The sequence below is a fragment of the Lytechinus pictus genome, chromosome 10 (genome assembly GCF_037042905.1).
Source record: "Lytechinus pictus isolate F3 Inbred chromosome 10, Lp3.0, whole genome shotgun sequence".
NCBI classification, from domain to species: Eukaryota; Metazoa; Echinodermata; class Echinoidea; order Temnopleuroida; family Toxopneustidae; genus Lytechinus; species Lytechinus pictus.
In genome coordinates, this window is record NC_087254.1 from 16,595,102 (window position 1) to 16,622,433 (window position 27,332).

Sequence of the window (27,332 nt, forward strand, 5' to 3'; positions counted from 1 at the left end):
GGGTGCAAAATTGTTCGTATTGCCTGGTTGTAGTGAGATACATACTCTGCCCTAAAAGGTTAAATGCGGTTGAATTAAAATATCCCTTTTTACAAAAAATATTGTGCTCGCTTTTCAAGTCTGTTTTGGCGAGATAGGTTTTCCTGTTCAGTATTACAAAAAAGGGCTGAATATAAAACCCAGTCCCTAAAATGTTAGTTTTTGTCAGGTCAGTATACAAAGGCAGATCCAGGGGGCAAAGCCACTGCCACCCAGGGGGTTAAAAAACAGGGAAAGAAAAATAAAAAAGAAGAAGAGGAAAAAGGAAAAACAATTAGAAGAGGAATCAGAGTTTAAAAGTGTCCTTCTTTAGTCAGTATATAAAAATTTCTGCTCGCGCTTCGCACTCACACTTATTAATTGTTGGGGGTTACGCAGTGCACATGACCTTTATAGAAAAGACGTCTTTATAAAAAAGAAGTCAAACAGACATCAAAAAGATGTCTTTTTTTTAGATTGGAATATCAAAAATTTTGGCTCGCTCTTCGCGCTCGCCTCATTTATTTAGTGAAGATACCCATCCTTTCAATTGTTACAGAAAAAGTGAACTTGACTATGGGCTAATGATATCATGTCCCCATTTTTCTTTCTCTTATGCCATTACATGAAATCACAATTATTTCATATTCAATAATGATTATCTAAAACGAAAACAATATAAAGCAGTAGTCGATTGGAGGACAAAATTAGAATACAAAATACAAAATGAACAAGTTGGGTATATCATCATCTTGATCAGTGCATGATAATGCAGAACTATTTCACCAAAATAATGCAAAAGTTTAAAATTTTTATAACGTTATTTCTTGGTGGATTTTAATGAAATATAAGTGTTTTGTTTGTCTGATTTTAATATTTTTTGTTCAAATCATATTATTTTTCATTCATATCAATATTTCATTTATTGTTCATAAAAGGAAATTCGTCTTATTTACATGCATGTCGTGCAAAAAACATAATAAAATTGTATAAATTCATGGACATGTAACAAAACAATCTACATTTGATAAATGCCAATAAACATATGCACAATCTTTATATTTACACCAGTATTTTTAAATAACAGAAGGCATTATAGGTAAGAGTTCTATTGCAATGGTAGATTTGAAAAGTAATAAAGAAATGCGTTATTAGATTGAATTATTTATAATGAAAATAGTAAACATGCCCCACCATACAAAAACTTTTCACGGAGTTCCTATATCGTATAAGGTTTAGATTATGATATCATCAATTTGGATTTGCAAATTCAGTCATTATAATTTCTCTAGTTTCAGCAAAGGTTATCATACTTATGTATATAGGTATATCGAATGGAGGACATATTCTGGCGATGTCAATTACGAGGCTATTCAAACATTTATAAACCTTGATAATTACAAGTTCAGATATTTGTAAAGACCAATTAATATACAGTGAAACGCCAACGACATTGAATCGCTGTTTTTTGGAAAGTAAAAAAAAAGCAAAACGGTAAACAAAAATGATATTAATTTCCAGACATCAGTTGCAGCTCGGTCGACCGGTACACTCATTGCTTTATAATTATATTACGTTCGATGCTTATATTGCCTTAGGTTTTAATCTACACGTGCGCATAGTTAACTGATAAAAAAACCCAGAAATTTAAATTGACAAATTCTCTTACCTGTCCATAGTCCGCCTGTAGCTGCATGTATCTTGCATTCTGAAATGTAGACTGCACAGTGCAGACAATAAACATATAATGAGAAAAAAAGAATTTAATATCTGTAGTTTTTATTCCTTTTCAAAGTTTTGTTTACAGGCGAGGGAGTCGTTCTTGACGCATACATGTATAAGCTTTAACATGCTCATTGCTTGTATATAATTATGTTGAACGAAAACACGTGCGAATGTCGCCCATTCATGAGCTGCCTCCATTATTCTGAGGAATTTATTCAGATTTTCCCGCCATTGTGCGCTCGTGTCGCCCCAGTGCGCATTACGTAATCGCCAAGTTCACCTTTCAACGGCACCAACAAACTTGCAAGCCCTGTGAATAAAGGCCTGATTTGGAAAATTTACAGCTTTTAGTAAATTTATGACAAACCATTCATATTTTAGTAGATGTCATATTATTCAATTCACTCTTTATGTTGCTTGCATCTGTATTTTTGCCAGATTTCAAACATAATAGTGGAAAACCGATAAATGTTAAATTACATATATGACATCTGGAAAAAAATGAGTATTTGAAGTGAAATTGGGTGTTGAATATGCAAATAATGTTTTTCATAAGAAATAATTGTTTTCTGAAAATTATTTTTTACTGGCTTGTGGTTTATGTGGTAAAGAATGTGCGCGCTAAATTTCGGTGCAATCACACGAACGGCGGCCGAGATCAGAAGGGGGGGGGGGGGGGCATCATGCCCCTCGTCATCAATACATCTTTAACAGCCCAGTCTTTTAGGGGGTTAGTCCAAGGTGCATTATTTAAGGTGCTTTATTTAAAATTGAACTGAATGAGCAGTGCCTCGATGAATCACGTACATGCTTGAAATTTTATTATAAACAATAACTCTAGTATCTGTCGCAATTGCAAAAACAGTGCTCTCCGCTAGATGCTTGCCGCCCTTTCACACGATAAGAAAACCGTAATTTGAATGATGATTCCAGTGAAAATTAAGGCTAATGACGAATATTTAGCACGTGTGAAACCAAAATAGAACATGATTAGAATCACAGTCACGATTACAATTGCAATCATCATTACAATGGGCCTTTTCACACGTGAATCTTGAATCATCATTGTATAAATGATGATTGCTATTGTAATCGTGACTGTGAATAGCGTTCAGTTATCAATCAAATGATCAATGACTATACCTCTCCCTCTAACTCTTCCTTCTTCTCCCTCTCTTTCTTTATTCCTCCTTTCTTTCTTTCTTTCTTTCTTTCTTTCTTTCTTTCTTTCTTTCTTTCTTTCTTCCTCCCTCCTTTCTTCTTTAATTTCTTCCTTCCTTCCTCCCTCCCTCCCTTGGTCCCGCTCCTGCTCTTTCTCTACTTTCTTTAAAAAAAAATAAATAACGCTACAAATTTTTCCATTCTTTGTTTTTATCATCGCTTTGATGAATATCAATAATTTAATTATATGCATACTTTCAAAAGAAAAATTGGTGCTTTGTGACAAGGTAATCATCATTGAATGAATGTTTCTCTATACACACAGGAATTACATCATATATTGGCAGATAGTTTTAACTATACACATATGTTTTGGCATTTTGTATTACCTCTCCATACCAATCTCTAACATCTACAAATATAATAATTCCTATCATGATTCTCTCTCAAAGTATGAAGTTGCTATTACAAGGTACTTTTCAGATTCTATAAAAATTTGTCTTTCTAAAATCTCTTTGGTGGCACTCTTTCGAACCACAAACCTGCAATATTCTGGCCAATCTGGCAGCCGTGCAACTGCCTGTAGAAGACGACAGTAGTGTAGTAGACGAAATTTCAAGAGGTAAATGCCCAATATGTTCTTGATGACAAAAAGGATTTGAAATTGTAATAATTTTCATAATTCCATACTACTATGGTGCATTAAGCTCATAGGAAACTTGATTTTCAAGTTGTAATTTGATCAGGGCCCCATCTTACAAAGAGTTACGATTGATCCGATCAATCACAACTATGGACGGCCAGCAACGTCAACATCTATTATGCATGTTTGTTCAAATTATTTCCAACTATCATGTATATTCAGACATTCATTGTTTTCTTGAAAATGCCCTGTGCTTCTCTTTGAATACAAAGGACATTGTGCAAATTTTTTGTTGAAAAAATTATGACATTGATGGATTTCCATAGAGGTACGATTGATCGGATCAATCGTAACTCTTTGTAAGACGGGGCCCTGGTATACCACTAGGTGACACGACATTTGCTCCTGCGACATTTGCTCCGATCTTAATATCTCAGAAGGCATAGGGGTAGAGTTAAGATTGTAATAAAAGTTTTTGATTTAGAGCTATGTAGAGATAAGGATTAGTGTATATTTAGGGCCTATTCACACATGAATCTTGAATCATCATTGTAATGGTGATTGCTATTGTAATCGTGACTGTGATTAGCGATCATGATTCTAATCATGTTCTAGTTTGGTTTCACAAGTGCTAAATATTCGTCACTAGCCTTATTTTTCACTGGCATCATCATTCAAATAAAAAAAAAATTGTGAAAGGGTGGTTAGTTTCGGAGGCTAGGTTTCATGTTTGGCATGACGTGCATATTTTCCATAGGAGCAATTGTTACCAGAGCAAATGTCATGGAACCATGTCAATATGACAGTCGAGTAATAGTTCAATCGACCTGATTTGTTATGGTGCGTATGAAGTGCTTAATATAATTATTTTAGGAAAAGAAGTATTCACTCTTAATTCGGTGGATTCACAATATGGTGCCCCATCTATCGGTTGCAGTGAACAGGCCAAATTTCTAACTTCTGGGTTGACATCGTGCGCAGGCAGCGCAGTGCTCGTGTAATGTGATTGTGATGCTTCAAAAATGAAAACGACTGTGATGCTTCAAAAATGAAAACCATATGGCAAGAATAAAGAATTCACCAAAAATGGTCTAAATTTCGCAAAGAAATATGCGGGCAAATTTCTCTCTCATCTCCTGGACCCTAGTGAACAGCATATCTGGTCGAGCCGCGTCGGCCAGCGCTGAATAATCGCATGCATGCACTTTAGTACTGGGGCGTGCCCATAGTATACATCTCTATGGGCGTGCCACAGATGACCTTTTCCCATGAGGCACTGCAAATTTTAGCCTGTCTCGGCTGCAAGCGATAGATGGTGCACTGTATTGTGAATCCATCAAATTCCATTTCATTTCGTGATAAAATCAGCCATCACAATTATAACCGTCATTATATTGTATAAATGATGAGGTAATATTGATTGTATTTACAAGAAAATACTAAATGTGTTAAGAAGAGTTTAAAGGTGTTGTTTTTGTACTACACGTGCATCAAATATTAATTTTGTTCATTTCTTACACTCTTTATCATTCCCTTCTATCATTTCCTTAGTTCACTTTGTACCATGTCTATTTAGTCACTCAAACAACTTAAATAGTTTCTTGAAGTTCATACAAAAACCAGATTAAATTCAAATGATCTCTTAATCTACAGATACTCTGAACCACGTTACATCTATGCAATAGAAAAATAAATGAATTTGCTCTCAGGCTTAAAGGGAAAGTTCACCCTGACAAAAAAGTTTATTGTAAAAATAGCAGAAAAATAATAAAGAATATTGCCAAAGGTTTGAGAAAAATCCATCAAAGAATAAAAAAAGTCATTAGAATTTTAATTATTAGATTTGTAACGTCATATGTGAGCAGCTTTCCTACATTTCGGATGGTAAAAATCAATGAAATGTCATTTTCTAAAAAAATTGATTTTTTTTTTACTCTACCTCCAGTATAACAAAATACAAATCATTTTACACAAATTCCGAAAAAGAAAACAAAAACAAGTCATCACAAACCATTTAAAAAAGTGAAATTTATGCATTTTATATTACATTACTTATGGGGCAGCTGCTCATTCATGACGTCACATATCCAAACTTAAAATTCTAATAACTTTCTTAATCTTTAATGGATTTTAACTAAACCTTCATCAGTAATTTTTATCATTATTCAGCTATTTTTTACATCAAACTTTTTCGTCAGGGTGAACTTCCTCTTTAAATGTAAAAATCTGTACTGTATAGCACTGTAAACAAACATAAATGAAAAAAAAAACACTGAATATCCATGCAGATAGTACAGGAAGCCAGTTTTCATAGATTTTGATATCAAACATCAATGCATGTTTTGCATATAATGTCAATACCTGAAATTCCCTTTTTGACGGGTGCAATAAAAAAGACTATTGCCCACTAACGACTGTAAGGGTGAATAATCATTACTATTACATATAAATCAAGAACTTGGTGCTCTGAAACCCCCCCCCCCCATTTGCTTTATTATTTAGATATTTCTGAACGTAGGAAACATGAGATAGGTATCTTATAACATACAAAGTTATAATCAATCTTAAAATCAATTGCATCATTTTAATGTACAGTTTTCCATGAATTTATGACTGATACTAAATATAATTGATTGTATTTTCTCTGCTACAAGAGGTTGCCTTTAAAAAAAAAATACCTTGTAATGGTTAAACTTACAGACATTTATTCAAACTTTCTAAAACTTTTCGCTGAAATAAACCCCATATTCTTTTGGGAGGTTACAAAATACCTTAAAATTAGACTCACATTCCCTTATACATGTATTAAACGTCCTTACAAATTAAACAACGTCAATATACATGTAGAGGTAATACTGAAAATACAAAATAAGTGCAGCTTTGTACAAGCTACCAAGTAGAAACAACTGTAATTGCTTAAGAAATCTTTGATTGCAATAAAGGATTAAACGAAAGAAAATACTTTCTTGGTCCAGAAAATCATAGAAAGACAAGTGACAGATTAGATTTACAGGATTGTGAAGCAATATGTATACAGAAATGACAAAGCTTAAATAGTCATTTCTTTTATTTTTTGTACAATTTGAAAGGATTTCGACAAGTGTCAACATTGTTAAATTTTTGCAATTTATCAACCACTTGGGCCAGATTACGATAAAATCCTCAAGAACACGCACATAAAATTTCTCTGATTTTTAATATCTTAATAGAGAATCAAATACACATTTAAACATCTTAATTTTCAAATTTACAATTGCTGATTTGTAAGATTATTTATTGAATAACTTAACAACACACACCGAGATTTTAAAGTACTGTTTATTCTTCTTCAAGATTATTTTTTCTTCTTTTACATTACATTCCGTTGAGTCTTCAATGTGAAAAAGATAATCATTCAATCAATTCTTATTCTCATAGATTGATTAATTGATAAAAATTTACATTTCTTTTTTTTTTTTACATTGGCAAGAGGGAATCTGAACTGCACTACAGAGTTTAATACAAAAAGCTAAATGAGTTGCCATGGAAACTGGAATATTCTGTTTCCATGGCAACTTATAGAATGGGAAAACTCTCCAAACACAACAGAGTACTTATGATGGAACAAATAGCAAATGAAATATTTTTTATCTGGAAAAAATGACTAGCAACTAATGGCTAAGATAAATATGGAATCACTATGAAGTAACATGACAAATATTCATCATGAAAAAAAAAATCATATTCAGAACCTTCAAATAAACACATTGTGACATTCTCTTCATTTAACATGTCAGCATGTTATACATAATTGCACTTGGATCATTCATAAAGACATCTACTAGATATAATTTACTGTTTCTATGTTCATTAACATCAAAGAACTAGAAATTATTGAATTAATTTTGATCAACAGCAAAGAAACAGATTTTTTAAAATTTGAATATTGATTCACATCACAATTTCAGAAATAACTTCCAAGCAGCTCAATCAACATTTAAGGCTATCGCACACCTTACAACCCAACTGGTCTGCAACTGATTGAAGGGAAATGTGATGTCATAGCTTTTGTTCAGCTTGAATGTTGCAGACCGGTTAGAGACAAATCCCAAGGAAAATCATAAAGGATTTAACATACTCAGTCCTTACAACTGGATTGCAAGCTTAATCCAACTTCCAGCCAATCAAACAGCAGAGTCGCACTTAAATACTGATGCATACATGATATGCAACGCGCATACGCAGTAGTACGCTTCATTATCTCAGGTGATATGGCAAAAAGCAAAAAGTGCATGCATGAGTCGCAGATTAGCATAGTCAGATTGCAAGGTGTGCGGTGTTGAGGATTATGACTACCTTACGATTTATCCCCCCTCACTCAGTCGCAGATCAGTCATAGATCAGTCAGGTCGTAAGGTGTGCGGTGGCCTTTATGCATATTTTTCTTCAAAATAGGTATTGCCTGATGAACACATAAGCTTGCAAGACATACTTATAATGACAAATAAAATGTCCCAACAATATTGTAGTGCATACATTGTGCGTAGGCATGCAAGTGTCCATAAACTAGGATCATGAAGACTGCCCTAAAGCATATGGGCCCATATGTTAGGATGTCCTATGTGTGATTTCATCTGGAGGCCTGTTCACCTGAAATGGTTAGGACAATATTTCACATTGACAACCCTAAATTTCAGAATATTCAAATGCTTCATTTTGTGGCTATGGGAACTTCTATAAGCAGAATCTACACCTGAATAGATTCATTCTAAATGCATGATATGAAATTGAAAGAGAAAATAAACCGAGGAATTACCATTTTACCACTACAACCCGATCAAATCTAATCTTCAATTACATGACGACTTTGATTCTTCAGAAACACAGACAACAGGGCTGTAAATACACAAAAACTATTGCAAAAATACAATTTCGAATACAAAACCTACATAATTATAATGAAGCAATTAAAGAAACCATTCATTTTCTTGGCTGTGGAATACAATATTGCTTGCACATGTGAACGATATTTAACAATGTATCTTTGGCACAATAAAAAAGAGATGCATTACTTTGAAATTTTGTTCCTTATCTGTAATTACAATCACATACAAATGTCTTTCTCTAGCATTTATCTAACAAAGATTGAATGTTTCTGTAATACTCTCAATTTAAATGTGGCAAGAAATATCCTATGCATTCACAATGATTGATCGATTCTAATAATGGCAGTCATGACCATCTTTTTGGACTTTTACTTCGACATAAGATTAAATTATATAGACCTTATGCATATGACATCATATTGGACTTTTACTTCGACATAAGATTAAAATATATTGACCTTATGCAAATGGCATCATTTTGGACTTTTACTTCGACATAAGATTAAAATATATTGGCCTTATGCAAATGGCATCATTTTGGACTTTTACTTCGACATAAGATTAAAATATATTGACCTTATGCAAATGGCATCATTTTGGACTTTTACTTCGACATAAGATTAAAATATATAGACCTAATGCATATGGCATCATAATTTCATAGCGCCCTCCCTCAGATGATATAGGAATATGCATGAACACAGTTGTCAGAGATGCGCCAGCTGCAGATCACCAATGCATGCAAGGCAATGGCCTCAGCCTCTAAGATGGTGGCGCGATGACATCATGCATATAAGGTCTATTGAGAGTTTAGACTGGCTCTCCGTATTTCCAGCTGGTGTAAAGCCATGCATTACTGCATTGTCATATATCTTTGCATGTTTACAGATCATCCCAACACATACTTTTTCTGCTTGAAATCAATTGTTACATGTATTTAACTGAACAGATAAAATGTGGAACATTTGTCATAGAGGATGACATAGTGATGCCACAACATTTAAAAGGGATACTCTGTGCTGAAAATTATTATATATATATAGTAAAGCAAAGGTCAAACATGTATTAAATGTAAGTTGATTTTTTATCTTTTTTTTCCCTTTATCTGGTCAAATTATATCATTTTTATCCTGGAGAACACCTTAAATCAATGAATGAAACCTGAATAACCCCTGGCTTTATACCACAGTTTCAAAAGCAACTTTGATGGAGGACTGATATGGAAAAAGCTCTGCCCCTCTAATGGAAAGTCTTCAATCCACACACTGCTAACGTGAAGGAAAACCACATAATTAAGTGGCAAAAATCTCCTAATGAACAATAAATCAAACTTGTCTAAATCACATTATCATCCAAATAGTGCAAGATACACATTAATCCTTGTTTGACAAGTGAACTTCCTATTGAAAACCCTTTTATCACAAACCTCATGCCCGATAGATACTACCCTAGCCATGGTAGACAGCATGGATGAGACCCTATGTCATTCACATGATTCAGTGAGTATTGTCACTAGTCATCCAAAGTCTATGTAAAGACTTTTGTCTTGGCATAAAGAGGATGCCATCTTGTTTCTACTTTACACTGAAAACCCCATTATCAAAAACCTTATGCCTGCCCTATGCTAGGCAGATCCTATGCTCATGAAACCCTATGTCATAGACATGATTCAGTGTGCATACTGCCATACTGCCATTGTCACTCTCACTGGTCTCGCATGGTGTATGTAAAGACCTTTATCCTGACATAAAGAGGATGCCATCTTGTTTCTACTTCACTGAAAACCCCATTATCAAAAACCTTATGCCTGCCCTATGCTAGGCAGATCCTATGCTCATGAAACCCTGTGTCATACACATGATTCATTGTGCACACTGTTTTTTTTTAACCCTAACTGGTCTGCCATGGTTTATACAAAGGCCTTTATAAAGAGGATACCATTTGATTTATACACTATTGAAAACCGCATTATCAAAAACCTTATGCCTGATATTTACTGCCCTATGCTAGGCAGATCCTATGCTCATGAAGCCCTACGTCGTAAACATGATTCCATCAGCAAACTGTCATTGTCACTCTTACTAGTGAAGACCAATGTCTTGCCATAGAGAGGATGCAATCTTGTTTCCACTTCATTGAAAAACCCATTATAAAAAACCTTATGTCTGGGGAGCGTTTCATGAAAGGACTTGTCGGACGTTTTATCCGACAGGTCCCATTTTATCCAACAGTTACCATAGTAACAGTACCTCTCAGCCAATCAACATCAGAGAAAGATGTCAGATCTGACTACTTGTCAGATAAAAATGTTGATGAAACACTCCCCTGATACATACTGCCCTATGCTAGACAGATCCTATGCTTATGAAACCCTACGTCATACACATGATTCAGTGAGCACACTGTCATTGTCACTCTCACTGGTCTCCCATGGTTTATGTAAAGCCCTTTGTCTCTGTGGCCCTGCAACGCCTCGGACAAATGGTCTGGAGTTTGTTGAAAAGCCTGCACTCTCATCTACATATATCAAGAGGAAAAAAACATATAACGAGTAAAAATCACAATGGAATAGAGAATGTAAATGTGTTTAGGAGCAAATCAACAAATAAAAAGTATCAATTTAGATATACCAGATGAGAGACATTATCATAGATTCATTCCATCAACATCATTATGTGTTATCTCAGAACAAAATCATGATCTAAAAAAGGAAGGGGAACTCATCTCGTCTTCAGTGGCGACCAAACAGTACACAATGAAGATCATAAAAGTTTTTTAAATACCTTTCACGTAAGCTTCTTGTATACACATGCAAGTTCATATGAAAGGGGTATTAATGGTATTAATTAATGACGGTGTGAACTTAATTATTATTTTTTCCGAGATCTCTTGACTCATGCCATGAGCTTTGACGTGTGATCAGCCCACACTACTGTTCATCCTGATAATGACACTTACTGTTGATAACACATGTTATTACCTAAAGCTAAATCAATGGGAAAAAAATACTGCTTTGGAGTAGCCATCACTTACCATCTTCTAAGAGGTCTCTTGACCCATGCCACGACCTTTGACCTGGGGTCAACCTCCCATTGTTCTTTGCCCTAGTACTGACACTGTCCACAGCTTCCACTCCATTGTGGTTATACCACTCCGGTAGGTCAACCCTCTGAGGGTCTGGCCTGCCTAATTGGCCAGTGGGGGCAGGGTGGGGTGTAGGACCAGATCCCCATGCGCTTGAGGGCGGGGTCTCTGTCATAGGTGAGCTCCCATCGTGGGACGAAGCACCCGATGAGAAGACACTGTCCTGGAGGAGAAAGAAGCAAACAAAGTTCAAGAACATGTGGAATATTTTACTTAACTCATTGACTACTGAATTCTGTCAATTCAGATGTGGTACATGGACCACACACTTCCAGAATGCAATGAATTAAATATTGTTTGCATTTAATAATAACAATGATAATATTAATAATAATAATAATGATGATAATGATAGTAATCATGACAATGATAATAATAACAATGATGACAATAATAATAATAATAAATAATGTAGGATTTGTATAGCGCACATATCCACCTTGCTAGGTGCTCAAGGCACTCCTATATTACCCCGGCTAAGCTAGTCTACCGATTCTGGTGCACAGCTTTTTGAGGAATTACTTCCTGCCAGTACCCATTTACCTCACCTGGGTTGAGTGCAGTACAATGTGGGTAAATTTCTTGCTGAAGGAAAACAAGCCATGGCTTGGAATCGAACCCACGTCCTTCAGATTGAAATACAAGAGTCTTAACCACTTTTAGACCACGACACCTCCACACAATACAGGTAATACTACTGCTGCTACTACTACTTGTACTACGTGTACTACAACTACCACTAATATCAATGATAATGATAATTTATAATGTTTCCTTCATGCGAGGTAGCCACTTCTGTTACTTCCAAGTTTCATGAAATAGGACAAAATTATAAAGGTATGATGATATAAAAACAACTCTAGGTAAAGATTTGAAGTTGACGATGCTACTTCTGTAGCTGCCAACAGCCAAAAGCAGTAAAAAGCAGTGCCTCTCTCACTTTTTCGATGGAGGCAAAACTCGTATACAAGTAAACATGTATTATTCAATACCGAATGTGACACACAAGGCAATTTCTGTTAGTGTGAGCTTTGTTTAATCCAAGGATTCGAATATTCAGGATTACATCTATCAACATAATTGTTCTCCCTATAAATCTGAAGTGAATTAATTGTTTTCCTAATGTAGACAGGGCCAGGAAGTGTTTCACAGAGTTTTAAGTCCGACTAAAAATGCACTTCAATTCCAAGTTCTATGTGGTATACAACAAATCATCTCATCGGTCAGATAAGGAAACTGCTCTATCACATATTAATTTCTGAGATTACAAGTAAAGTATCATGTGCGTGTTGGCACAGTGCCTGGCATAAGTGGGAAGCATGATTTTCAGTCACTTATTCTGAACTCTGGTTTAACTATGGTCTAAAGTTGTGGTTTGTTTATGGGAAGCAAAATGTGGCATCAATCTCAAGAACTGGTTGATCAATTTATCATCACATTTGGCGTCCAAATCATTAACACAATAGTTTTCTACTGTTCTTCCTCATTAAACCATTGGAAGGAACCTAGTAAATACGAGAAGCATTTAAAGTGTTAAGAAATCGCCACTCATAGCTTCTGATAATTTTAGCCCAGACTTAGACCATGGCCTAAGTTAAACCCGACTTCAGAATGAGCGACTTTGTGAGCTCACTACCCCCCCTCTCTCCCTGAAGTTTACCGTTAACCTACCTGTCCTGACGACGTATTACTACACTGTCTGGCGTACGCTGGTAACTTGTAAACCCAATGATCCGAGCTGGTGGACGACATGGAGCAATCTGTGCTGGTACTACCGGTGGTCTGGGTGCGCCGACGGTAGAAGAGCATGTACGCCCCCTTGTTTACCAAGCGTTCTTCCGGTACAGGCACCACCTTGGCATCGTCAAAATGGTACCACTGGCCATCCAGGGAGTTCTTGCAGTATGCTACAAAAATTGTGATGTAGTAAGGAATAGTATGATCAAAGAAGTCTCTACATGTGTTTAATATGCGAAGGATTTTGATTTTTCATTAATAATAATACGAATGACAATATAAGTAATAGGCATTTACATATAGTGACAATTACTCTTGGTTTTATAGATTTTCTCATGAAATTGGTGTTTACTGCAACTATATGAAAGAAGCAATACAAACAAACTTCAAAATTAAATTTTAAAATGAAATTTATACAAGACAAAATTCAGTTGAAGTCAAAATATAAAATTCATGAGTACAAATGCCTGTATCCCATCTAAGCCAATTAAACAAATAAACCAATTAATCAATTTAATCATTCATTGTTGCAAATGTGATCAAGTTAGGGTTTTCATCTTGAAAGGGGGACCTGATAAAAACACACACCTGTATAATGTCCACCTGTTAAACTGCCAGAATGGTTGCACACTGCATAGAGATCATATACATTATCACCCATCAATGTAGATGACCTCCGCCGACCTCCTTGCTGTTTCCATGGTGACCAAGCTGTCAATGAGTTCAGAAGTGCTGCCTAAAAGGGGAAGGATATTGGATTGCCATTGTCAAATATTTGGAATGTGATTTTGAAGATTTAGAAGGGTATTGCTATCTTCATCATCAGGATCACTATAATAACCTCCATCACCACCATGACCACTACCACCACCATCATCATCATCATCATCATCACCATCATCATCATCATCATCATCATCATCATCATCATCACCATCATCATCATCATCATCATCATCATCACCATCATCATCATCATCATCATCATCATCATCATCACCGCCACCACCATCATCATCATCATCATCATCATCATCATCATCATCATCATCATCATCACCGCCACCATCATCATCATCATCATCACCATCATCATCATCATCACCACCACCATCATCATCATCATCATCATCATCATCACCACCATGACCACTACCACCACCACCATCATCATCATCATCATCATCATCATCACCATCACCATCATCATCATCATCATCACCGCCACCATCATCATCATCATCATCATCATCATCATCATCATCATCATCATCATCATCATCATCATCACCACCACCATCATCATCATCCTGCCCAGTGTCATCTTTTTCATAATCATTATCCTCTTCCTTCTTCGTCCTCTCCTCCTCCTCCTATTCTTCACCTACCTCATCATCATCCTCATTGTCATTTTTGTTATCATCATCATCATCATCATCATCACCATCATCATCCCAGTTGGACTTATCAAAATCTTCACCATCAAAATTGTCTTCATTAGCAGCACCACCACTGCCCTCACTACCACTAAATACCATCGACATCATCATAACCCCCACCACCACCACCACCACCACCATCATCATCGTCATCGTCATCGTCATCATCATCATCATCATTACTGACATGCCAACATCATTTATCATTATGGATTGGATTTTGTGACCTACCTGTGAGTTGCCATTGGTTGGTAGACCCTGAGACATTCTCCTATAATCTATATATTGACCCATGTTCAGATTATGAATAGGAAAATCCACCTGAGTTGATAATTTGGTTCTTGCTGCTCCAACCTAAAGAAGAAAAAAAAAATCAATTTCATTTTACATGTAGTTGCTCATAAAAAAATCGATAAATTCAAACAAATGTCATAAGTAAACATATACAAAGAGTCATACTCAGTAAAATATTAACAATAAAATGGACATTGGAAGTACATGGATGAGAGGAACAGCAATATTGGAACAATGTTTGTAATTAGCTGATCCTGTAACATTATACATATAATGCATAATACCCTCCCCCCCCAAAAAAAAAAAGCAACTTAAGAGCAATATGAAAATTGTATCTATGGTGATCAAAATTGATAGAAAATCATGTTTTCTGTATCTCAATAAAAATTTACCAGTCTGATTAAAAAAGGCGGTTCTCAAGAGACATTACACAGATGAACTGCTATGACGAAGAAAAAAAAAAGAAAAGAAAAGAAGGAGGAGTATGTTTGACAGAATCAAGTTGTGTGCTCTCCATTTTCAAGCTACCAAATGGTAAACTCATTATAAAGATGGGGATTTGTAAAAAAAAAATCTGAATTAATAAAAGACCTCAGCCATAATTCACTGACCCTCACTGACTTCTTTGCTATTTTGTTATATGTCTGTATTATGAATACAGACCACATAATCAAAGTGCAAATGCAGTTGATATACAAAATGGGGACCAATTTCTCTGGTTCAAGTATGTTATTTAAACTAGAGTCTACCAAATAAATCCTTCACTAATGACAGTAGTTGCTTGTCAAGGGGAGATTTTTATTGAACATTAATTATTCATCTCTCCTACACATAAGACATTTAAAAAAGCATTAAATACAGTATTTCTACGAGTGCTTCTACCTATTATACCAGCTTTAGCAAGAAATTTCTTCTGACAAGGTACTCGTTTACTACAGCTGTGCAGAGAGTGGCAAATGGAGATAAATGCCTCACCAAATGACATGACCACTGGGTGATTTCAAGTACGGTGTTGGCCTTGGTGTTGAAATTTGGATTGCTTCCCCTAGCTCCGAAACTTATTCAGAGTTTGTAAAACTGATCCAGATCACATTATTGACATCTCAACAACTCGTGAGTGACTTTTCAAGACCATCTTCATTTTACGTTTGGTGTTATAATCGTGTAAAAATTGACCTAACACCAACACCAAAAGGTCAACACCGTACTTGAAATCACCCACTGTGTTGGGTTTTGAACTCTGAACCCTGTGACACGCAGTCCAGAGACTTATCCACTCAACAATAACCCATCTCCATCTTATCAATGCCAGATAAAATATTGATATTACCTGTTTGAATCTCTTGAGATGAAGAATGAGAACCTCCGGTAAAGACCATAGAGTGAGTTTCTTTGTTCCTTGTTGAAGGCGTTTACAATGAGGGCAGTGCCAGGCATTATCCTCACCAAGCTGTATGATACATTGAACAAAAATAATCAGTAATTTACAGAAAAGGATGATGACATGATTGATATCCTAAAAAAAAGAATAATGGTTTGTCAGAACAGAGAGGATATGAACTACTTGCTTTGAAAAATTGATTTCTATCTTAATACTACTACAAATTATGAAATACAAATAAAGTTCTATTTTGGCTTGAAAAGTTGCAAATGTCTGTTTGAATTACCACATTTGGCATTATCACATCATCTTCATCATTGTACATGTACTTGCCATTTCCTTCCTCTACATCACCACCACCAACACCACCAAACTATCACTAATACCATGACCATTACCATCATTGCATCATTAAAAACCACCACAATCGTCATCATCAACATCACCATCATAATCATCATCATCACCACCTCCACCACATATCATCATCATCATCATCAACACACCAGCCACCATAATCATCATCATCATCATTACTATCTTCACCCTCATTATTATTATCAACATCATCATCTTCATCATCATCATCATCATCACTACCATCACTGTCTTCACCATCATCATCATCATTGTCACCGCCACCACCAATACCAACATCATCACGAGAACTAACCCAATATATCCTTACTTTTTCTTCCTGTGTATAGAGGTCGATACAATCAAACAGTGATGCCCTGACCGGCTGCTGATGGGATGTTCTCTCCCTCTGAACGCTCTCATGTTCCTCAATGAAGATACTCATCGCTCTTGGACAAAACCTATCAAAATAAATTTTTGAAAATAAAGAAATAAAAGTAAAAATTAGGGTTATCTCAACAAGCCTATCACTAATTCTTCTTGTATTTTTTGCATAAATCATTGAACTGAATATTTGATTAAGAAGCAGAGAATGTTTAAAATTCAATCATCTATAAATCAAAATTACCTGGTGCTTCTTTCTTTCCTTTTCCTCCTACATACAAGTATATGATATTTGAAGAAATAGATCACTAGAAATCTAACACATTTTGCTCCTTTAATACAATCAAAGCTTTAAAAAAATTCAGATGACACAGGTTTTTTTTTTGCATTTATGAAAATAATCAAAGATAAATAAACCAAACAAAGATAAATAAATCATGTTTTAAATATAGCTTACTATAAAGATCTAGGGCCCATATTACAAAGAGATTTGCTATTGATCTGATCAATCGCAACCATGGATGGCCAGCAACGTCAACATATAAAATGCTTGTTTGTTCAAAAAAATTTCTAGATATGATGTATACTTATAAATTCATTGATTTCTTGACAATATGCTGTGTTCTCCCTTGTTTATAAAGGACATTTTGCAAATTACCTGTAGAAAGTTATGACACTGTTTGATTTCCATAGTTACGATTGATAGGATCAATTGTATCTCTTTGTAAGACTGGGCCCAGGAATCCTGCTATTACTGCAAGGTGCATTGCACCTTTATTTTATAGCAGTTTTTCTGTATTTTGTCTGGGATGAAATTTGACAATTGGTTATGGTTATGAACATCTGCCTGAAGGATTCCTGCGGGAAAGATGTGCCTCTGACTTTTGATAAGGTGCCCACGTTTCCTTTATCATCACTTTTAATTCGCACTAGGGTTAATTGTCATCATAAATGCTTGTGATATCAATTTAAAATGCCTCGAGTCAAAATGAAAAAAAAATGCCAAAGATGATATTATGTTTCTGTAACATAAATGTTATTCAACAGTCAACATAACAGTCACATACATCTCCAGTGAGAAATACCCGTCTCATTCTTAAATAATCTTTAGAAAACGCAAAGTGAAATGACTTCTCGTCTCATCCAAGAGTTGTATTCAGAAATCAATCTTTAGAATTTGATAATCTCATGTCTATCACACCAAGGCCAATAATACTTCCTGATTGACTGCCATTTTCTTTTCATTTCCATCAAGATTTTCCAATGCTTAATGCTGCTATCAATTCATTATTGTGATACACCTGATTTCATTAACCCAGTGAGTGCCGGATAGCAATAACTCTATATGCTAATACTTTACTATTTTCTAGTCTGAACACCTTTCAAAAAATAGTGTCAATACTGTACATGCCAAAACATTACATCAAAATACTTTTGAACTGTGAATTCCTGTACTGTACATACATTATAATACCAAACACAGATTTTCAATATATTAAAAGGACAGGGATTAAGTTTTGTGTCATTTTAAAATATAGCATTACACTTTATCCCAAAATTGTAATTGTTTAAGGAAAAACTATAATTTAGGCTTGTCGTAGAGAAAAACCAACTTTATTTCCAGAATTGTTTAAAGGGCCTTATTATTATGAAAACATACCGAAGGCTGATTCACACTAGCAAATTTCTCTACAGATTTTGTTTCACTTCTGCATATTGTATACAAAATTTCCTTTCATCTGAAGAGGGCATGACATTCACTGGCAGGATAATAAGCAAACAAGAAACCATAAAATACATTTCAATGATATTTCATTTCAATGTCTTTCTCAAGTATCAACAAATGAAGAAATACTTGGAGAGCAAAGCTTGAAGTAAAATGCAGACAAATCATACCTACTAGGCACTCCAATTACTTTGGGATGATGCACATGAATATAACTTTCCAAAGAATGTTTGCAAAGACCATCAAAATTATTTGTGTATAAAATTTTTTCATCCTCTGTGCTCATTTCTATATTTATCGATGCAAGTTTAGAAAAGAAAAGCCTAACTTTCATTCCCATCTTTCCTTCATTAAGGTGAAGTATAAATCTTAATATCTTATTGCTGCAAAACATGATCAAATTATACAGCACTTGTTTGTTTTTATCTAACTTGTATTTAAGCCGTAATTTGTACATAATAAGTTTTGATTACCCTATAAAAAAAGGATGAATATTATAAAATCATATCAGCCATCACAAAATTTATCATTCTCCTCTGCATCTTTCCTCATTTCATCGAAATCACCTTTGTAAAATGCATTTCAATTTCCTCTCTTGGGTTCTCTACCCGGTGCCAAAAAAAATTCAAAAGATTTTTTATTTGAGACTTTAAACACTTGTTTAAAATGTTTAAACAACTACTGTCTGTGCAATTCACATGGTAAACAGCGTTGTTTGAATTATTTTTAACAGTGTATAGATGCAAAACTTTTTATTCATAATATTTTTATAGTATGAGTTAGTGCTACTTGGAAACAAAATCTTTAATACATGTTACTATTTTCAGAATTCTTAATTTAGGTTTGTTTATCAAATCCTATTTACATCTACAATGACCAGTGAAAACTAAAGAAGTAAACCCTTACAACTGAGTGCCATAGCATAGGAATATATACAGAGTATACCTGAAAAAGGAAAATGGGATTCTTAGTCATTTTTCAAAGTTACAGCATAGGCAAATGATTCATAATAATCCATAGATAAAAATAGATTGAAAATAATATAGCTATAAAGTATATATATTTAATTATAAAAAAACCAGCCAATAATATTTTTTTTAAAATATGAAACAACCATTCAGTGAAATAAAGTTCAATCAATCATTGTTCCGTGAATATTCACGACGTATCTCAAGCCTAAAATTACGCTGATAAAAAACACATATATTGTTCTTAGTACTTACTGCAGATTGGTGCTATAATCTGTAGCTCCAACAGATTAGCACAATGTCTCGAAAGATCTACTTGCGACTTTGTTGTTTGTCAAGTGTATTTACAGACACACTCAAGTTTTACCTACATGTAAAGGTAATGACTGCTCAAAGACCTGACTCTTCAGAATGTAGGTTTGTTTTGTTCGCTAATCATACAAATGTTAGAAATGCCATTGCTACCTTAAAAGCTTTCAAAGTAATAACTACAGCATTCTAACTTACATTTTAAGCATATGAAAATTGCCAAAGGTACATTTACTCATACTGTAAAATGCAAAGTCTCTCTTTGTAAAAATGGGATTACGGTCTCAAGAAATTCGACCCAACTTTTTTTTTAAAGATAACATAAATTTTAGGGTTTCTTACTAGCATAAGATCAAGGTCACTAGTGATAACTGTAGCAGAAGCAATACCAACAGTGGTTTACCAAAATTATACATATGATTTAATATGGACAGGACAAGGTGGCACAGTGGTAGAGCACCGGCCCCATGAACAGGAAGTTATAGGTTTGATCCCTGGCTGAGCCATACTAAAAACTTTAAAATGGAACCTTCTACCTTCTAGTCTGGCGCTCAATGGTTTAGAACAGAAAAAAAGTAATACATTATGGCTGTATGTTGTGCAGAGCTCCCTGGGGGAAGAGTCCTGGGGGTGTTTCACAAAGATTTAAGTATGACTTAGAGTCGCACTTAAATGCCTAGTTGCGTGCGGTAAAAACGGCATAACCGCATTGGTCAGATTACGCAAAGAGGACGTGCACTACTGCGCATTGATCAATTAGATTGCGCATTGCATTTCAGATATGCGTCGGCATTTAAGTGCGATTTTAGTCATACTTAAATCTTTGTGAAACACACCCCGGAAGTGGCTACCCCGGGGTAAGTGAGAATTATCATCAATATTACAAATAAATGACTGGATACTTGCATGGATCTGAGATCTCGCTCCCATTCTACGATCGCTTTCACATGAGGGGGTCCTCCTTCTTCGCCGGTTCCTTGTAACATTCTGCGATACAAAGAAAAGCAATAACAACAACAATAGCAATAATAATAATATGCAACATTCGTATAGTGCTTAATACAGCGTTTCTAAGTGCTGCATACTATCACCCTTGCTACCCTGAATGGGCGCTCATGTATTCAAGGAATTCATCCCTTAAAAAACAAAGGAGATGCAAGTAAAACTTTGGAGAACGTGAAAAGTGATAAGTTCATCTTCCTGGATTGATCCATGTGCATAAAAGATTCAACAACCCATGATATTTTAATTTTCACATCCTGACATGAACTGAATAGACAAGACATGGATGGCTTCCAACACATATGCATAATTCATAATATCCAGTTAAAAAAAAAAAAATCTCTCTCCGTGTGCATCTTTGCCAATGTCTATGTCTCCTTCTCAAGTGTTTGTCTCTTTTGCGGTCTTTTCTTCTGTTTGCTTTTCTCTCTCTCTCTCTCTTTCATCTGAAGTAAGGACCTATTTTTCCCAGCAATTTAGCGAATAATTTGTGACACACCATTGAGGTCAGCATCTTTGAATGATTTTTTTTTACAGATAAATGGCGCTATACTTGTACAAATGCTGTGCATCATCATCTTTCTTCTTTCCCCCTCTCTGTCTATCTATCGAAACCTCCCCCTCTCTATATCTAACTCTCTAACCAATTACGCAAAATTTCATCAACAGAAACATTCAAGCCCCAACTGAGAACTTATTTGTTCCTCTCTCATTAACAGATTAATAGTGTGTGTTATTCAGGGGAATTCCAATTTCTATTCTTTTTTGTTTTCCATTTTATTTCAGTTATTGTTTGTGTGTATGTTTAATTTTCTTGAAGCGCCATGGGCACCGAAAGGTGGACCTGTGCGCTTTATCAGAGCTACCACCATTATCATTATTAGTATGTAATATATCAGTCCTTCTTTATCTATCACTTGTCCTCTGTTTGTTCTGTGTTTGTCTTTATTCTTGTATCTCGACCTTACTTCAACCTCTCTTTATTCCACCATCCCTCTCTCTCTCTTTGTCTCTCTAAATACATCTGCTCTCTTTCTGTCTGCCTATCTGCCCCTTTCTCTCTGCCTGTCTGTTTCTTTCTCTATCTTTCTCTCTCTCTATTTATCTGTCTGTCTGCCTATCTATCTATCTATCTATCTATCTATCTATCTATCTATCTATCTATCTATCTATCTATCTATCTATCTATCTATCTATCTATCAATCTCTCTACATGTATCCATCTATCTATCTATCTATCTATCTATCTATCTATCTATCTATCTATCTATCTATCTATCTATCTATCTATCTATCTATCTATCTATCTATCTATCTATCTATCTATCTATCTATCTATCTATCTATCTACATCTATCTATCTATCTATCTATCTATCTATCTATCTATCTATCTATCTATCTATCTATCTATCTATCTATCTATCTATCTATCTATCTATCTATCTATCTATCTATTTATCTATCCCTCTCTCTCTCTGTTTATCTGTCTCTATCTCTCTCTCTCTCTCCATCACCTGACCTCCCTCACCTGGTTATTGATGCATTGTGCATAGGTCTGGCCTCTTCAGCTGGGATGTAATGCCTGCTACCCTTGGCATCTATCACTATACCCAGTTGTAGCACAGGCCCCTGAAACAAAACATAAAAAAAATAAACAACAATGAATCACTACGTGGCATTTAAAATGGAGACCATGAGCAATGAGAGCTAGGGTATAAAATAGCACTTTTAAGTACAATCCATAACTATAGAATGTGGCTGTAACATCAGTCCCTGAAAAAAGGCACAAAAAATATGACAAACTAAATAACATATTTCTTTTAACATGAGAAGGGTGAATAGGAACGAGGCCTAGTATAAAAAACACAGAGATGTTAAAACAATAGAGGGGAAAAGTCAAGGCAAAAGGACAGGATAAAACCCACCTACCTTTTTGTGAGAGGGCAACAGAAAATTGGAGAGGTAACTTTGCCTATTAGGCCAAATCGATTGGGCCACAAAGACATTTTTAACAAAGGAGAAATTTGATTTAGAGATTTGAATAAAGTACATAAAATATATTTTGCATTTTAATCTGGTCTAAACAAAAAATTGCTTCAAATTAAGTGAATATTTGCCTTTATGGAAAGACAACATATGCAAGCTTACCTGTCTTTCCTCCATAACATGTAATACAACAAATTATTAAATATAGGGTTGGCTCAATGTTGATTTTCAAATTTAAACAGCAACATGAACATGATTGAAAACACAATTACAAAACACAGAACACAAGTACGATCAGCAGTGTACTGTTCAGTGTCAAAAATATAAGGCTGATTATATGTCGATCATCTTTAAATTTCCCTCTCTCGTTAGCGCAAGTTACTGCACAGTTTGACCTATCACAAGAAAGGTCAATTCTGAAGCGTGTTTGTGTAGGCTTCACACTGCGAGAGGAAATTTAAAGACGTTTCAAAACTCAATGGTGTTCAGTGTAGCACTTCGCATTTGCGATGCTGAAGGTTGTAATATCAGAGGTGATGTGTTTCCAAATGTACTTTTTTTGGCATTGAAATTTTCCTCCTAATCACAATCTGAGAGACATTCACGTTTATGACCGTGAATGGGGGCATTGAACACACCGTTTATTTCTCCTTTTATCCTCGTTTTATAATTGTGTTTTCAATCATGATTCACGTTGCTGTTCGAAATTGAAAATCAACATTGAACACACCCATAGACACTACATACAAATTGGTGGATCATGAAACTAGACAATCATACATATGAATTATGATACATACAAGAGACATAGTAAGCAACTTTCTTGGAAAAATGATTTAGAGAGAAGATACAGAGAGGGGAAGGGGGGTATACTTGGATGAGATGAGAATTATTACCAGTGCATTTCATTATTGCCTTCCATGAGTCATGCCAAATGTTTACAGAGAAGCACACTAAATGAAAGTGAAATCGGGAACAGTCCCATAATGCTTCAAGGCTTTTCTTGATTGTTTTTCATTTACAAAACTTAGTTTGCTCTTTCCTGATCAGCGTTACACTGAGTGTATACACCGAGGGTAGTCCTGTATTTATAGCTGGTTGGGTTTACTTTAACATCTGCTTTCTGTTCTGTACACTTAATTTCTTGCATTCCATTTCCTTTTTCTTCTTCCTGATACATGCCGCCCTTTCACACGGTAATAAAATCGTAATTTGAATTATGATTCCAGTGAAAAATAAGGCTAATGACGAATTTTTAGCACATGTGAGAACAAACTAGAATCATGAATGCTAATCACAATCACAAATTCGATTTCTACTCTGGAGGTGAATTCCAGTTAAGTTTCACTAAAATTACAGTACGAATTTTATGTGTGAAAGGCTTGACCTCTAAAACATCTTTTGGGGGCGGAGCTTACGTGTCCTTTCAAGCACTTCCGTAGATAATACAATTGTTATGCACTCATCGCATCGATGCAGTGCTTTGACTGACAAGTCACCAAGGACACATACCACCTTCGCTCAGGAATTCGAATTCAAAGCACAGTTTTTGAGCGAGCGTGCGAAAGGTCCGATGATTCTAAAGACCAATTGCAATCATCATTACAATGATGATTTAAGTTTTACATGTGAAAAAGCCCATACATGTAGCAAACTTGAAAGTTTTTAAGCTTAAAAAAAGGGTATGTACTGAGTATTATACTGTAGTATTATTTAGAATACCAGTCTTACAAAAGAAATGTGAGTCTTTGATCAGTCATGGATTATCTAAGAAAATTTGAATTTGTAATTTTTGGTTTTCTAGTGGCACTCGGTAACACTTTTATTTTTGTTTATTACTCCTCTTTGTAATATGATATCAGAAAGCTACAATATAGAAAGGTCTATATAAAATTATTTGTTTAGTGCCTTTTCATAGTAAGAATTACAAGCAAGATTATGTTAGTTTAACCTTTAGTGTATGTCTACCATTAATGTCTTGACCTATCATACAAAACAAATATAAAGCATCTTTCAAAAGTGCAGCATTTCCAAAGATGTGATTTTTTGGGAGTCAAAGGATTCATCCTCCATGTTTTGTGTTGTACTTTAATAATTAATAACGATATTCCGCATTTATATAGCGCTTAACACGTCAGAACGACGTCTCTAAGCACTTTACAGATATATTATTACCCCGGTCATCGATCCTTGCATGCCCGCATACAATGTATGCACCTTCTCCACTCCCTGGGGAGCATTCCAACAAGAGTTCCAAGATTCGATTGCTTGGCATACTACATAGGCTTTCGCATCCTACCAGGTACCCATTTAACACCTGGGTCGAGAGTGGCAAATTGTGGATTGACGCCTTGCCAAAGGATGCTAGGCCATGGTGGGATTCGAACACAAGACCCTCTGATTACAAGGCGAAAGTCAGAACCGCTACACCACGGCATTTCCACTTATGCGTAGTTATGATATCTAGTATGCACCCTAAAATTGAATTTCATCTGAAAGGATGGTACAAAATATGAAATATAGATTTAAAAAATAAAGATCAAGTTTTATCAGATTTAGATTTCAACTTTCCAAATCTAATTTTTATCAATCTGTAATCACAGTTAAAAGCAATTCAAAACAGTACAGGTATATGAATAAAGACAATTATTAAAAGAAAAGGGAATGAACTAAGGAATGTCATTAATGTCTATGTTTGCTTTCAGCATTACTGAATAAAAAATCAAAGCAAGAATCAAATTCAAAACTGATAATAATTTCAGACATTGCTGTATAAACGTATAAACATCAAAATGATATTTAAAATAATTAGTTGCATATCTCTAGATAAATGCTGGTGAAAGCCACCAGAGGCATGCACGCTATCAACTTCTAAGATTTGATTATAATCAAAACAAATTGTGATAAGGAACTTGTATTCCAATCTAATCCAATGGTCATTTAGCATAGCACCTTTTCCTTTCGATTACAAAGCGCTGCACACACACACACGACTCCAAGATAAGATAATATTGAGCTATAAACTTGAATCTTAAACAATTATTTTTCATTTCAAGGAACTTGACTTTAAATCCTTTGGCCCGTATTCTGAAGTCGAGTTTAACTTAAACTCAGGTTTAAAGTCGTGGTTTAAGTATGGGAAGCCAAAAGTATCTACATTTTTATTAAGTTGTATGTTTCTTATGTTTACTGTGCTCTTTCCTGATTCATCGATGGTGAAGACAATCCTCTATTTATACTTCCTAGACAATTATGAATGATTTGAGAGCTAAATGAGCTGAAGTATGATATCTCTACTGTTAGTGATTTATGTAACAATTGGCTTTCCATACTTAAACCACAACTTTAAACCTGAGTTTAAGTTAAACCTGACTTCAGAATACGGGCCTTTGAGATTTAGAATGAATCTTCAGGATTCAAACTAAATCTGGAATCGATTGATCCCTAACTATGTAGTCCACCTGGATATACGTAAAATCCTTATAATTGAGTGTTGATAATGTAGAGTGTATACACTGATATTTCCTAGTGAGAATAGGGGGTGAGTGATGTTAGTGGAAGCAATACCCTTCTTTCAGCATCCATTGTTCAATAATAGAGTGAGATGAATTGGGTAGTGTCCCTACCAATCATACCCTAATCAGGTGTAGAAATCATTCTATCTTAGTGAGCTATGACTCACTACAATCCCAGACCCAAACTTTAAAGGTCACAGACCACACTCCTGGCAAAGGGATTCGCATGGAAAATGAAGGATAAGTCCCAGTCTGCAGTATGATGCCATGTGAGGCTTAGCTCAGACCTGCATTAAGAATTATTAATGGGGTCTGGGGTGAATTCCTCTCTAACCTAGACAAACTTTAAAGGTCACAGACCACACTCCTGGCAAAGGGATTCGCATGGAAAATGAAGAATAAGTCCCAGTCTGCAGTATGATGCCATGTGAGGCTTAGCTCAGACCTGCATGAAAAATTATTATTGGGGTCTGGGGTGAATTCCTCTCTAACCCAGACAAACTTTAAAGGTCACAAACATGCTCCTCGCAAAAGAATTCATCAGAAAAGCAATAAGTATCAAGTCTGCAGACTACATTTAGAGTTCTTCTGATAAGTGTTATGATGCTACATAAGGCTTAGCTAACACCTGCATAAACATATTATTGGGGTCTGGGGTAAATTCCATTCTAACCTA

The 27,332-nt window shown here is 35.2% G+C and overlaps 1 protein-coding gene across 1 annotated transcript in view; it reads right to left on the reverse strand.

Moving 5' to 3' along the window:
- Positions 1-6,939: 6,939 nt before the first annotated feature.
- LOC129270246 (ubiquitin carboxyl-terminal hydrolase 31-like) overlaps positions 6,940-27,332 on the reverse strand; it is a 51,114-nt gene continuing 30,721 nt past the window's right edge. The window contains exons 5-13 of the mRNA XM_064106036.1: positions 22,684-22,784; positions 21,058-21,138; positions 17,096-17,225; positions 16,357-16,476; positions 14,964-15,086; positions 13,882-14,029; positions 13,228-13,463; positions 11,446-11,719; positions 6,940-10,929 (exon numbers count right to left, since the gene is read on the reverse strand). Coding sequence (XP_063962106.1) covers positions 10,790-10,929; positions 11,446-11,719; positions 13,228-13,463; positions 13,882-14,029; positions 14,964-15,086; positions 16,357-16,476; positions 17,096-17,225; positions 21,058-21,138; positions 22,684-22,784 — 1,353 coding nt within the window. The 3' untranslated portion in view covers positions 6,940-10,789. The remainder of the gene's footprint in view (positions 10,930-11,445; positions 11,720-13,227; positions 13,464-13,881; positions 14,030-14,963; positions 15,087-16,356; positions 16,477-17,095; positions 17,226-21,057; positions 21,139-22,683; positions 22,785-27,332) is intronic.